This window comes from Bacidia gigantensis (genome assembly GCF_019456465.1).
Source record: "Bacidia gigantensis strain McMullin 20006 chromosome Unknown contig_156, whole genome shotgun sequence".
Taxonomy (NCBI): Eukaryota; Fungi; Ascomycota; class Lecanoromycetes; order Lecanorales; family Ramalinaceae; genus Bacidia; species Bacidia gigantensis.
The window spans coordinates 1,347,190-1,358,521 of record NW_025408594.1 but is presented as its reverse complement, the minus strand read 5'-3'; the positions used below and the strand labels follow the sequence as shown (position 1 = coordinate 1,358,521).

At 50.1% G+C, this 11,332-nt stretch overlaps 3 protein-coding genes across 3 annotated transcripts; 1 reads left to right on the top strand and 2 right to left on the bottom strand.

The window, feature by feature from the left end:
• Nucleotides 1–120: 120 nt before the first annotated feature.
• KY384_002702 (uncharacterized protein) lies at nt 121–5,625 on the bottom strand (the record flags this gene model as incomplete). Its single annotated transcript, XM_044811224.1, has 3 exons — nt 121–3,200; nt 3,255–3,597; nt 3,856–5,625. 3 exons carry the CDS (start codon nt 5,623–5,625, stop codon nt 121–123), a joined length of 5,193 nt encoding a protein of 1,730 aa, XP_044672107.1.
• A 754-nt stretch (nt 5,626–6,379) lies between these two features.
• Nucleotides 6,380–8,611, bottom strand: KY384_002701 (uncharacterized protein; the record flags this gene model as incomplete). Its single annotated transcript, XM_044811223.1, has 3 exons — nt 6,380–6,496; nt 6,915–7,208; nt 7,268–8,611. The coding sequence occupies 3 exons, from the start codon at nt 8,609–8,611 to the stop codon at nt 6,380–6,382; spliced, it is 1,755 nt and encodes a 584-aa protein (XP_044672106.1).
• Nucleotides 8,612–10,047: 1,436 nt separating this feature from the next.
• Nucleotides 10,048–10,929, top strand: KY384_002700 (uncharacterized protein; the record flags this gene model as incomplete). Its single annotated transcript, XM_044811222.1, has 3 exons — nt 10,048–10,081; nt 10,185–10,576; nt 10,627–10,929. 3 exons carry the CDS (start codon nt 10,048–10,050, stop codon nt 10,927–10,929), a joined length of 729 nt encoding a protein of 242 aa, XP_044672105.1.
• Between the last annotated feature and the right edge of the window lie 403 nt (nt 10,930–11,332).

Here is an 11,332-nt window from a genome sequence, read left to right as displayed (position 1 = left end):
CAATGCTGACAAACCCACACTCAAAGGCACGGACTGATGGTGGGAATGTAAACACATTTACACCCTCGAGCCTAAACGTCTATAATGAACGTTTCTTCAGGCCAAATATGCAAAATACCTTCACTCCTTCAGCTCTCCCGGAATATGCGACCGATTAACCAAATCCGTATTCCAGACCTTCTCCCCGCCGCTCTCGCTCTCACTGCCATCTCTCCTCCCCTCGCTAGCAGTCACCGCGCTGATAGGGCTCACTTGCGAGTCGGCCACGCTTGACCCTTCATCTCCATGAGCACTCGGGATAGTGATTGGTGCCACTCTTGGTGTCGCTTTGGGTGTCACTTGACCTTCGGCCATGTCTTTCGCATCCACAGAGTCTACCTTTTCGAAATCTCTTGCTGTATTGCTCATATTATTGGTGGGCTCTAATCTTATGTCCCTTTCCTTCTCCGCAATTGTCGGTGACTTCTTCTCCTGCGCTACGTCCATGACAGCAGCCTTCTCAAGATCCTTCTCGCCTCCGCTACTGCTCGGGCTTAGACCTTCCGATGATCCTTTTCTCTCTTCGTAGCTGCCTTTTCCCAATTTCTCCGATGCAACAGGCGGTACTGGCGGAATGCTCTTTTCGTCTTCTGTTGCTGCCGTGCCCCTCCTTCCCAGAGTACTCTTACTCTGTTCCTTTGTCAAGCTCGTGTAGCTGACTTTGCTCTGCACCTTGCTCATCAACCCATCTGACTTCGTTTGCGAGCGGCTGAGGGTTTCTGGATCTGGCAATGCTTCTTCGGAAACCTTTTGTTTTCGAGGTACGCGAGCGAGCCAGTAGAGAAAGAGCGCCGCAGCGGTGTTGAAGATGATAAAGGCCCACATTATGCCAAAGTTTCTCCATCTATTCGAATAGGAAGAGGAGAGTGCACTAAGGTACGTGTTTGTGTCGCTTGCAGTACAAAAATTGCACTGGGTCGTAGCGTTGGGGTTAGTGAGATAGCCGCCTGCAGCGGAGATGTAATCGGCCATATATTCTGAACACGTCTTGCCAGCAGTGGGATTGAAATTGATGTACTCGATGGAGGAGCACTTCACCTGCGTATTTGCAAGTCCAGTAGAGAGCATGCCGTCAATCAAGTAAGTGAAGGGCGAGACGCGGTACATAAAGATCCAGAAGCCTGGGAGTTGAACAGGACCAGCGAGGACACCACAGAAGATCAGGGTGAGGGAAAAGAGGAGTTGTCCGATGTTGCCGGCTGTTTCGGCGAGTTCGATGCCAGCAATGATCATGTCGGTGAAGGTAGAAGTGAAGAGGAGAAACTGCCAGATAAAGAGCCAAAAGAGAGTGGAGCGCTGGTTGAGGGCATGGGTTGGTTGTGCGTTGCGATACATTCCGATTGGGTAGTAGAAGCACACAAAGATCAAAACGGACATAAGAGTGTTCCAAGGAATCTCGACGAAGATTTGAGAGAGCATGAAGACCTTCCAACCGTATGTCTTGGACGGTCGTTCGCGGCTTTCGTAAAGGGCTCTCTGAGTTACAAAGTGTGGCAAAATTTGCTGGACCAAATTCCCAAACATGGTCATCAGCATGAAAATGCTGAAAAGCTGGTTCTGAAGGCCTTGTATCGATACGGCTGAGTCCCAGAACGAGAAACCAATGAATATAGCGGTGGCGAGACATAGCAGCAATTTTGAGTAAAGATAGTAAGGAGTTCTCCAATATTGCTGGAAGACCCGATTCTGGACGGCCAAAAGTTGAGTGGTAAAAGATTCAGCGAATTCCCGAAGCGAAGCGGGGTCGTCTTCAGCTGGCAGCTTCGAGAGGTCTCTTTTCATATTAGCCAGAGTTGCCCGGACCTGTTGCTTCTCTGGAGACTCTCGCCAAACTTGCCCCCAGTCGGTGGTATTCTGGGAGCCGGGCGCGGCACCAACTATGTCCAGCATCCACTCGGCAGGATTCTCTTCCACGCCACATGTTCTTGCCCCATTGTGTTCGAAGTAGGATGTCAGCGTCCTGGAGTTGTGGCCAATATCTCCGAAGTAGACAGTTTTACCACCATATACAAGAAAGAGTAGGCGGTCGAATTCTTGGAAGAGTACGGCCGAGGGTTGATGGATAGTACACAGAATAGCCTGACCATTGTTGGCAAGCTTTCTGAGCAGTGCAACGATTGACCAAGCCGTCTGACTGTCTAGACCGGAGGTTGGTTCATCTAAGAAGAGCAGCAAAGCAGGTCTTGCAGCAAGCTCCACTCCAATGGTGAGCCGCTTCCTTTGCTCAACGTTCAAGCCTTCTCCAAGAACACCCACAACCGCATCTGCGTAGCTCTCCATCTCCAAGACTTTGATGACTTCTTCGACATATTCGAGCTTTTCTTTCTTTGGTGTAGTCTTTGGCTGTCTAAGTAACGCGCTGAAGTTGAGGGCTTCTCTAACAGTTGAAGTCGCTAAATGTAGATCTTGCTGTTGAACATAGCCAGTCTTGCGTTGAAAGCCGCTGTCTCTTTGACGGCCGTTGACCAACATCTGACCAGTCACAACGCCCATCGTGACACGACTAGCAAGTGTGTCTAACAAGCTGGTCTTGCCGGCACCCGTAGCTCCCATTAAGGCAGTCAAAGTTCCCGGTTTGACCCATCCATCAACATCGTTAAGGATACGTCTGCCTTCGCCTTTGATCTTAATATCGTAATTTACTGCTTGCCAATGAAAAATAGCTGTCTGCTTTTGAATGCTCGGAGGTACGTCCCCAGCCGTGACCGTCTTCTCGATCACAGCCCCATCTGCCGTAGGACGATCGTCCACCTTTTCTTCTTCGTCACTGCTGCTCTTTTTCTTTGCGAAGCCTGGTATCTTGCCACGTGGGAAGACGAGGACTTCACCTTTCGACCTCTGGGCTGCGACTAGCTCGGCCGCAATGAGGTAAGCAGCACAAAGACCTATCATCATTGCGATGAGGACGCCAAGATTACGCCACTTGTGTTTGTCGTAGTAGCTGAATGCCTCGTTGATATAACGAGTGCCATCTACATAATCTTGACCTGGTATAGATCCAATTGTATTGCATACATGCTGGTCAGGCTGTAAACCTGGGTAAGCCGGAACGAAACCAACGCATTTGTATTTTTCGCCTTGAAACTCGTTGATCATAAGACTTTCGAAGGCGTACGCCACGGGATCTATATAGCCGATCCATCGGAACCAGGGATGCATATCTATCAATAACGTCAATGAGTTACCTAGGGTGCTCGAGAGAGAGTAGTACATACCTCTTACAGGAATAGCAAACCCAGTGTAAATAATGAGAGCCAATATTGATACTGCAGCCGGCGCCATAGCTTGTGCTAAGGTCTTTGAACAAGCTCCAATGAAGCGGAACAACATAGACATGGTCAACGTAGTGACAAGGGAGAACAGGTAGAATGTGAAGAAGGCCCCCGGTGTTCGTCGTAGATGGGACAAGAAATATAGCGTTACATTGAAGGAGATAGACATGAAAAATTTGCTTGGAAGGTCGCATAGCATTGAAGCTATTGCTTCCGAGAAGGGGTGATAGAATGCATACTGTGCCTGCTTTTCGACAATTGGCCGCTGCGCGTACAGCGTGAGAATCTAGACGAGGTCAGCAAGATGCTCAGATTACCAGACGAGGGTTGGTTAGTCTGAAGGTGGCGCCGCAACAATTCTAAGGGCAATCTTTTAGGGGCTGCTTTTGGTCTTAAGTCCCCCGAAGCAGGCCCTATAAGGCTGTTTTCTAGTCACCCCAGGCTGCCCCATTTGCCGCCTTTCAAGTTTTAGGGCGCCACCTTCAGACTCACCGACTCTCGAGACCTGTTTATAGCGCTACTTTAATGGAGATGGGTCACTCACCTCAAGAAAACTAGCAAAAGCATTGAGTAAGACTGCAAAGAACAGGAGAGCGCCGCGGTAGTAAAAGCTGCCAGTATCATGTGGCAGGTTGTAGAAGACGCTGCCAATGATGATAGCCATAACACTGTTTCCAATGACACTGGTCAATGTGATTGACGCATCACCTTGCAGGCGTTGGAAGCCTCGATATAGACAAAGCTTGACCTGCATTGGGATAGAGAGCGTATAAGGGGACTTCGCTCGTTGGCCTTTCGCCATTGTCGCTTTCCTTGACTTTTGGAATTGAGCAAGCTCCTGCCCACCCACAGGAAATTCCTTGTTGAATTGCGCTATGTCTTCAAGAAGCTGAGCTCTGTCCGGTGATTGCTGCCATCTCTGCGCAAATTCATCAGGCGTCCGAGGTACAAGGTGTTCGAAGCCTTCTCTGACGACACGTTCCGCAGGATTGGTGAGTGAGGTGAGGAAATCCCCGGTAGTTGCACGATCGGTGCAGTAGAAGCCCATATCGACGAAGAACAATTTTGCAGATTCGGTAGGACCGAAGTATATCTGCCGCCCTTCATACAGCACCACTACCTTGTCAAAGATATCGTAAATACCCTGTGACGCTTGATAGATGGCTACAGCAGCTGTAGCCCTCGACAATGATGTTGATATACGAAGCGTTTTGACAAATTCCAAAGCTGTAGCACTGTCCAAACCTCTGGTACTATTGTCCCAGCATTGCAGTGGGCTAGCGCCGAGCGCGGCCTCCGCTATACTGACTCGTTTCCTTTCACCTCCGCTGACTCCTCGAATATACTCATTTCCAACCTTTGTATTGAAGGTATGAGAGATGCCAAAGACAGCCATGATGACTTTCGTCATATGTTCAGCATACATGTCTCTGGTCACACCTGGCAGCCTATTTCGTGGAGCCTTTGCCTCGGCTGCAAATTTCAGCGTTTGGCCGACAGTCAATTGCGGAAAATGGACATCGATTTCTGCTTGGTACATGCATTCTCCGCGAAAATCTTTGTGCATTGTCTCTTTCGGTATTCCTTGGTAATTTATCTCCGACGCTTCATCAATGAAGAAGCCATGCGTTCTCCCAGAGATGGTTTTCAGAAGTGTCGTGCAGCCGGAGCCTGGTCGTCCGAGGACCACGAGCATTTCGCCGCTTCGCACCAGACCGTCAAAGTCCCGCAGTATCTGGATCTTCCTCTGACCTCTCCCCGTCAGCTTGCCCCATAGCGAGGTGATACTGAGGGGGTAATTTCCAAACGTCTTCTGGTAATCTGCCAAGCTTCCAAAACCATGCACGTTGAGGTTTTGGTACGAAATGCCGGCGACTCGCTGTGGGTAGAGCTCGGGGTCTCTTGATTGTATTCCGATAAGAGTCCTGACCCATGATTCAGGTCGAAACTGCGGGTTCGACGGGTCAAGCTGTGGATCAAGGTCTTCACCCTCCGTGAATGGGTTGGGGTAGTTCTGCCCATCTTTGGTCTTTACAGAGTGCGCTGTGACTTGCCGAGCGAGCTGTTGGACCTTGGGATCCGAGATGGCTTTGTCGAGGTCGGACGAGGAGGAAGTGTCGGTATCCTGTGGTGGAGTGGGGGCGCCTGGATTAGATTTGAAGCCGAGCTTCTCCTGCCCACTCTCATCATGAGCTTTGATACCATCTTCGCTTTTATTGGGCAACAATTCGCCTGCTTTCCCAAAAACGTCATGCACCACAGCTCCAGCCTGAGCAGTTGCTCCAAATTGGCCTGGCGGCCCCGCCGTATCCATTGAAAGCCCACAGAGATAGGGTCAATGATGTACCCCCCGTGTGCGAGAAACCAAAAGAACAAAGGTTTTATAAAGAATCCGTACGCAAGCAAAAAAGTAAGGAAACAATCTGGTTGCGAGCGCAACTGCAGGGAATGACTCGTGCATAAACGGTGAAGATTTATGCACGCACCACCATACGGAGCCCGGAGAGATTGCATCCGCGCCAAGAATCTCACCTTTCTCGGCATTTTGGGTTCCATTCGTTCCACTCGTCCCTGTCGTTCCTGGGCGTTGCGCAAGTTAGGACTCTTCTCGGATTCAACTCGGAATTCCGCATTCCTAAACTTCCGCGCCAGCTTCATCCTACACGCTTGAATATAAGATAGGCGCAAAGGGTTACGCTCCGTTTCCGCTCATACAGTGGCCGCCTTAAGTACTCGGCCTGGTGGGCCCGCCATTCCGGCGCTCATGCCACGCTTTCAAGTCAATGGAGTCAAATTTCTTTGCCCTCAATAGTGAGTCATTGCGTGTTGACGAAAGAAATTGAAGAGCCAAGGATGAGAGCATAAGGTAAGGCAGGCTGCTTATGCTGGAAGGTAGTCAGCTGCAGCGACTTGGGTCTGCTACGACAAATCTCCAATCACTCCTTCGAACAGATGACGCCCTGATGAATATATCTGCAAGGGATGATCATCCTATCTGCTCGTCCATCCCTCGTACATTGTAACGACAATCGCCTCGACTTTCCACATTTATTCGGATCGCGTCTACATTACATCCATCTTGTCCCTTGCGTCTGCCATATGACCATGACATCAACGTTGCATCCTTGTCGTATGAAATCACCAGATAGTCTCTCTAGTTCCGGAGATTTTGCTGCATTCAGAACCTTGAAGAGGTCAAATAGGCTTTCAGTAGTGTTGACAAAGCGTTGGATTCCGGGACTAACATGGTTGTTGGAATTGCGAGGCTTACGAGTCAGCGTTCTAGAAGCTTGACTTTGTGGGGCGAGTGGGGCTTCTGTGGAAGAGGCGGAAGGAGCCGTTGCCATTACCGCTACGAATACATGGAGTTCACTCGCTGTAGAATGAGAGGTCGTGGCAATGACAGCGAGGCAAGCCAGGCAAAGTCTTTGACGCATTGAACACGGACAGAGATATTGAGGGTATCATGATTCTGACTGAACATTACATATACATTGATACAGTCAAGCACAGGCCAATATCACTTCACATATTCATTCCTCGTATCTTTGTCGCATGTTCCACAAAACACATAGCTCTTTCCATAGCGTTGTTCTCTCATACCACTGATCCCTTCCTCTCAACATCCTCCACGATTTCAGGGGCCAATGTGCCTTTGTCTGTAAGGCCCATTTCCGAAGCAAAGGTAGTGTGTGGCACCCACTTAGCCGAGTTCCGTGGTGACGTCTCTTCCAACATACGGTCGACTTGCTCGAGGGAGAGACCCTTGGTCTCAGGAATGAGGAAATAGGCATAGATCCAGCAGCCAACGCAGAGGGCGCCCCAAACGAAGAAGACTTTGGGGCCGAGGTTGCCTTGGTCGGTGCCGACCATATAAGGAGTGATAACGGCGATGATCTGGCAGCTAGTCAGCATGGTCTTCGACGGCGATACGGAAGAAAGGGCAATTGACTTACGCAATTCCATAGCCAATTGGATGCTGTTGACAGTCCAACGCCACGGGAGCGAATGGGCAAAGGGAAGATCTCGCCAATGACAACCCAGGCACCGGGACCCCATGTAGACGCAAAGAAGAAGATGTAGATGCAGATGAAAGCGATTTCGGCACGGACAGTGTTGTGGTTGCTTCCGTCAACGGTCCCTGCAATTGCGACAATAAATTCGCAAACCCACATTCCCAATGCCCCATAGATGAGTAATGGACGGCGACCAAAGCGCTCAATGGTCCAGAACGAGATCGGCGTAGAGCAGACGTTCACAAGAGTGGTAATAAGACCGATAAGAAAAGGGTTGCTGATCGTGCCCAGATCTTGAAAGAACGTGGTACCAAAGTAGAAGATGAAGTTGATACCTGTCCATTGCTGCATCATTTGTAGCGAAGTACCCAGGATTGTTCGGCGAAGGTTGCTCTTCTGGTCGAAAAGAGAGCCCTTGAAGCAATTTGCCCAACTGGCGAAATAACTTCCTTGCGGCACGACTGAAAGCTCATATTCATGGTTTGCTACAATCTCAGCAAGTTCAGTCTGAATGAGCTCTGAGTCACGAGGCTGGCCGCGGAGACGACTGAGTACTTGAGCTGCACGATCAAGTTTGCCGCGTTTCACGAAATACCGGGGTGATTCAGGAAGCAGAAAAAGACCAGTACCAAGGATGATAGCCCAGAGCATTTGGATGGCAATCGGAATGCGGTATGAACCTGTGTCGTTACGATTCTGTGTACCGTAATCGACACAGGAGGCAAGTAAGAGACCCAAGGTAATACAGAACTGGTACCCAGAGACAATCGCCCCTCGGACTTTCTTGGGGGAGATCTCAGACATATAGAGGATGATGATGGCGGAGACAAAACCAACACCAAATCCTGCAATGAGGCGGCCGGCAACCATAAGGCCCAACCCCGTGGAAGCTGTTTGAAGAATGACCCCGATAATGAAGACGATGCAGCCCATGATGATGGTCGTACGACGCCCAGTGAAATCTGCAAGGTCACCGGCGATGATAGCTCCGAAGAAGGTTCCAGCGGATAGAATAGAGACGATGAGCGACTTCTTCCATGACGGAAGTGTAAAGCCATCCGGGCCAGGTTTCGCGTCCTTTTGAAACTGTGGAGCATTCTTGTCGAGGCCTTCGTAGAGATGAATGAAGTATTCCATTCCCAAGACACCGTTGATGTAACCGGAGTCAAACCCAAAGAAGATACCACCAAAGGCGGCGAAGGCACACATCATGTAGGCCTTGAAGGTGACGGGGGCCTCGATGCGCCCTGCATCGGCCGTGGCTACCAGTCCTCCCCCAGGCATATTGGCGGTATTTGTTGTCAGCTGTTAATAGTGTGTAGTGTAAAAGCTCGAGGAGAAGAAGCTTCAGTGAACAGCAGAAGTAGATGTGAAAACCTAAAGCAGAGGGAGAAAGGTAGTCCGTGGAGGGAAAGATGGGAAAGGGTGGGACAGATGGACACCGACGCAAACCGTTGAACAGAGGAGGGGGAGGGACGAGCTTCAAATACCTTTTCGTATTGCTGGGGCAAAGCTCCAGAATGAGCTCGGCCAGCTGCACCTGATTTCTAGCGTTGAATGTGCATGTCGTCTGATTTGACTGACACGGATGTGGAATGTTATGTAAGGGCGTAATGACGCGGCCTCATTGGCTTCCGAGACGACATCATGTGCACTCTCGTGGACATGCATGACTGCCGACCCACTCGCTCATTTGCCAGTCCGCAGAGTGTCAAAGCAAATTGACACAGGGAAGGGGGTGGAGTAGCATCGTAGGGGTGCGAGGGGCAAAAAGAGAACAGAGAGGGGTGAGCGGAAGTAGCCAAGTAAGGTGTATGTAGCTTTTGCCGTTGTGCGGTTGCAGTATTTGCCCCGAATATCTTTGCGCTAGGGCACGACCGAGGCGACTAAGCGGGCACGCTATCCCCGCATTTCCAGCGATAAGACGCCCTTAAACCTTCCCCTAGGGGCGGATCTGGGGCATCTGAGGAAGCCTAGAGCCCTTGAGCATGTCTATATAAGCTTTGTAGAAAGGGCCGCGGAGAGTCTTTGTTGCGGTGCTTGGATAACTATCTCCTGGGGAATAATAATGGGTCTGGTCTTTTTGTGACCACTATGCAATAATCGCAATTGCCTTTTGCGACAAGGGCACATCTGGTTGTAGCTGAGTGCCCGACAGTCACGAGATGGATCGATGTCATGAGCCGCCACCAGGGGTCACGAGTGGTTGTGGGCAGCACCGGTCAAATATAGGTGTAGATCCTCTTTTTGGTGGCGCCCAGCGCTTTATTTCGGCCTTTCTTTATTTCTTCATGGCCTGACCAATCACGATATACTGCCTTCCCGAGTTCCTTCACACGCTACAGTGATCTGACGTCGCTCATGAATGCCGACGTTATGCGCGGAACAGGTTGAGGCTGCCTCGAAACGTAGATTAGATCAACGGAGTAGCATCTCGATGACACTTTGCTGCCATTGTTGTTGTAGAGCCAGAAGGTCTGTTCCGCGATCTCAGATGCTGATGTGTAGTTCGAATCAGTGCTTGCCTTCAAATCCGACAGAGGATGGCCGACTCGGATGGCGTCGAATGGGATTCCGTCCTCAGCCAGCTGACTGAGAGCTTGGCATTATCTCAAGCCGTTCATGTGCGCACCTAGCTCATTGTGTCTTGAGCAACACACCAGCAGCAATGCCTTAAGAATTTGATTTATCTTGTGTCCTTCAAGTTCTTGTTTTCCGAAATGTCAGCAACTGCAGTCTTGTTCCTGAGGCTTGGTGCGTGGCGGTCCTGATGGAGTGGTATCGAGGTCAGAGGTGAAGGCGAAGAGCCAGCTTTGTTAGCTTTGATTATTAACCTTGACCAGTGTCTGTCGGGCAGATCTTGAGTCAGCGCCATCATCAGGCGATTCTACGACCCAAAGGGAGGCGCTCTATCTTGACGAACTAGTCGAGCACTACGGCCCTCTGCAGCATAGCGAGGCCCCAACGTTGGAGCCAAAAGATGACACGCACGAGGAGAGCGATACTTTTGAGTTTCGTCTATTCTCGAAAGATACGAAGTATGGGGCGGCAGACGCAAGTAGACATGACAGTCCGCGAAAAATTGCGTTGAGATCACCGACGCCGGTGCGCGGTGACGGAGGTTTCGTTGTCGCACGGAGACCCAAATCGTACTACTTTATTCAGCAGGCCAGCGAAGATCAAGAGTCCCAATACAGAGATGCTACAATCTCAGGAGAAGGCATACTCGCAGGTCTTGCCATCAAGTGGGTACGTTCTCTTGAATATTGATCACGTTTATCGATTGCTAAGCCGCCCAGAAAGGCTCTGAGCTCCCATGGCGTGTGTCACATGTGACATCCTCAATTCGACCAGCATTACGAAGTACTAACGGAGGTGATCCAGCTGGAGATCGCACGAAGAGGACAAGAAAGGGCAAGAAGAGTCGCATAGCAGCACGAACCAGGATTGCCGAGATCAGCAAACGCAAGATGGCCGAGCAGAGGCAAAAGATAGAGGAAGAGGAAGCAGAAAAATTGAAAAGGATGAACAAGAATCGGGAGAAGAAGCTGAAGCGAAGGCAGAAAAAGCGAGATACAAAGGCTGCAATATCGACAGATTGAAATGTTGCAAATCTCAAGGGTCTCCGATCAGGTCATCCAAATAACATCCATTCGAAGCCCTCCGAAAGTCTTTACAATTTTACCTTCGAGCAGTGAGGGGCAATCCATGATCCTTGGTAGCAGACTCTGTGATTCCATCCTCAAGATCGGTGTGGACTTGCAAAGATTTAGACTCGAAAATAGGTCCTCAAACGAACAGCAGACAAAGATCCAGTACAATGAGAGTCCTCTCTGCAGAAGATTGAAAAATATCAAGTTCCTCACGCATGATGCCATGGCAATGATAATAGAAGCCATGTGGGCTCACGGGTCAAACTTTTGGTCATGGACACGCCACACGAACTAATAGCATTCAGCGAGCGGACGTCGTGCCTAAAGATGCCTGTGCCCGGATCATTCGCAT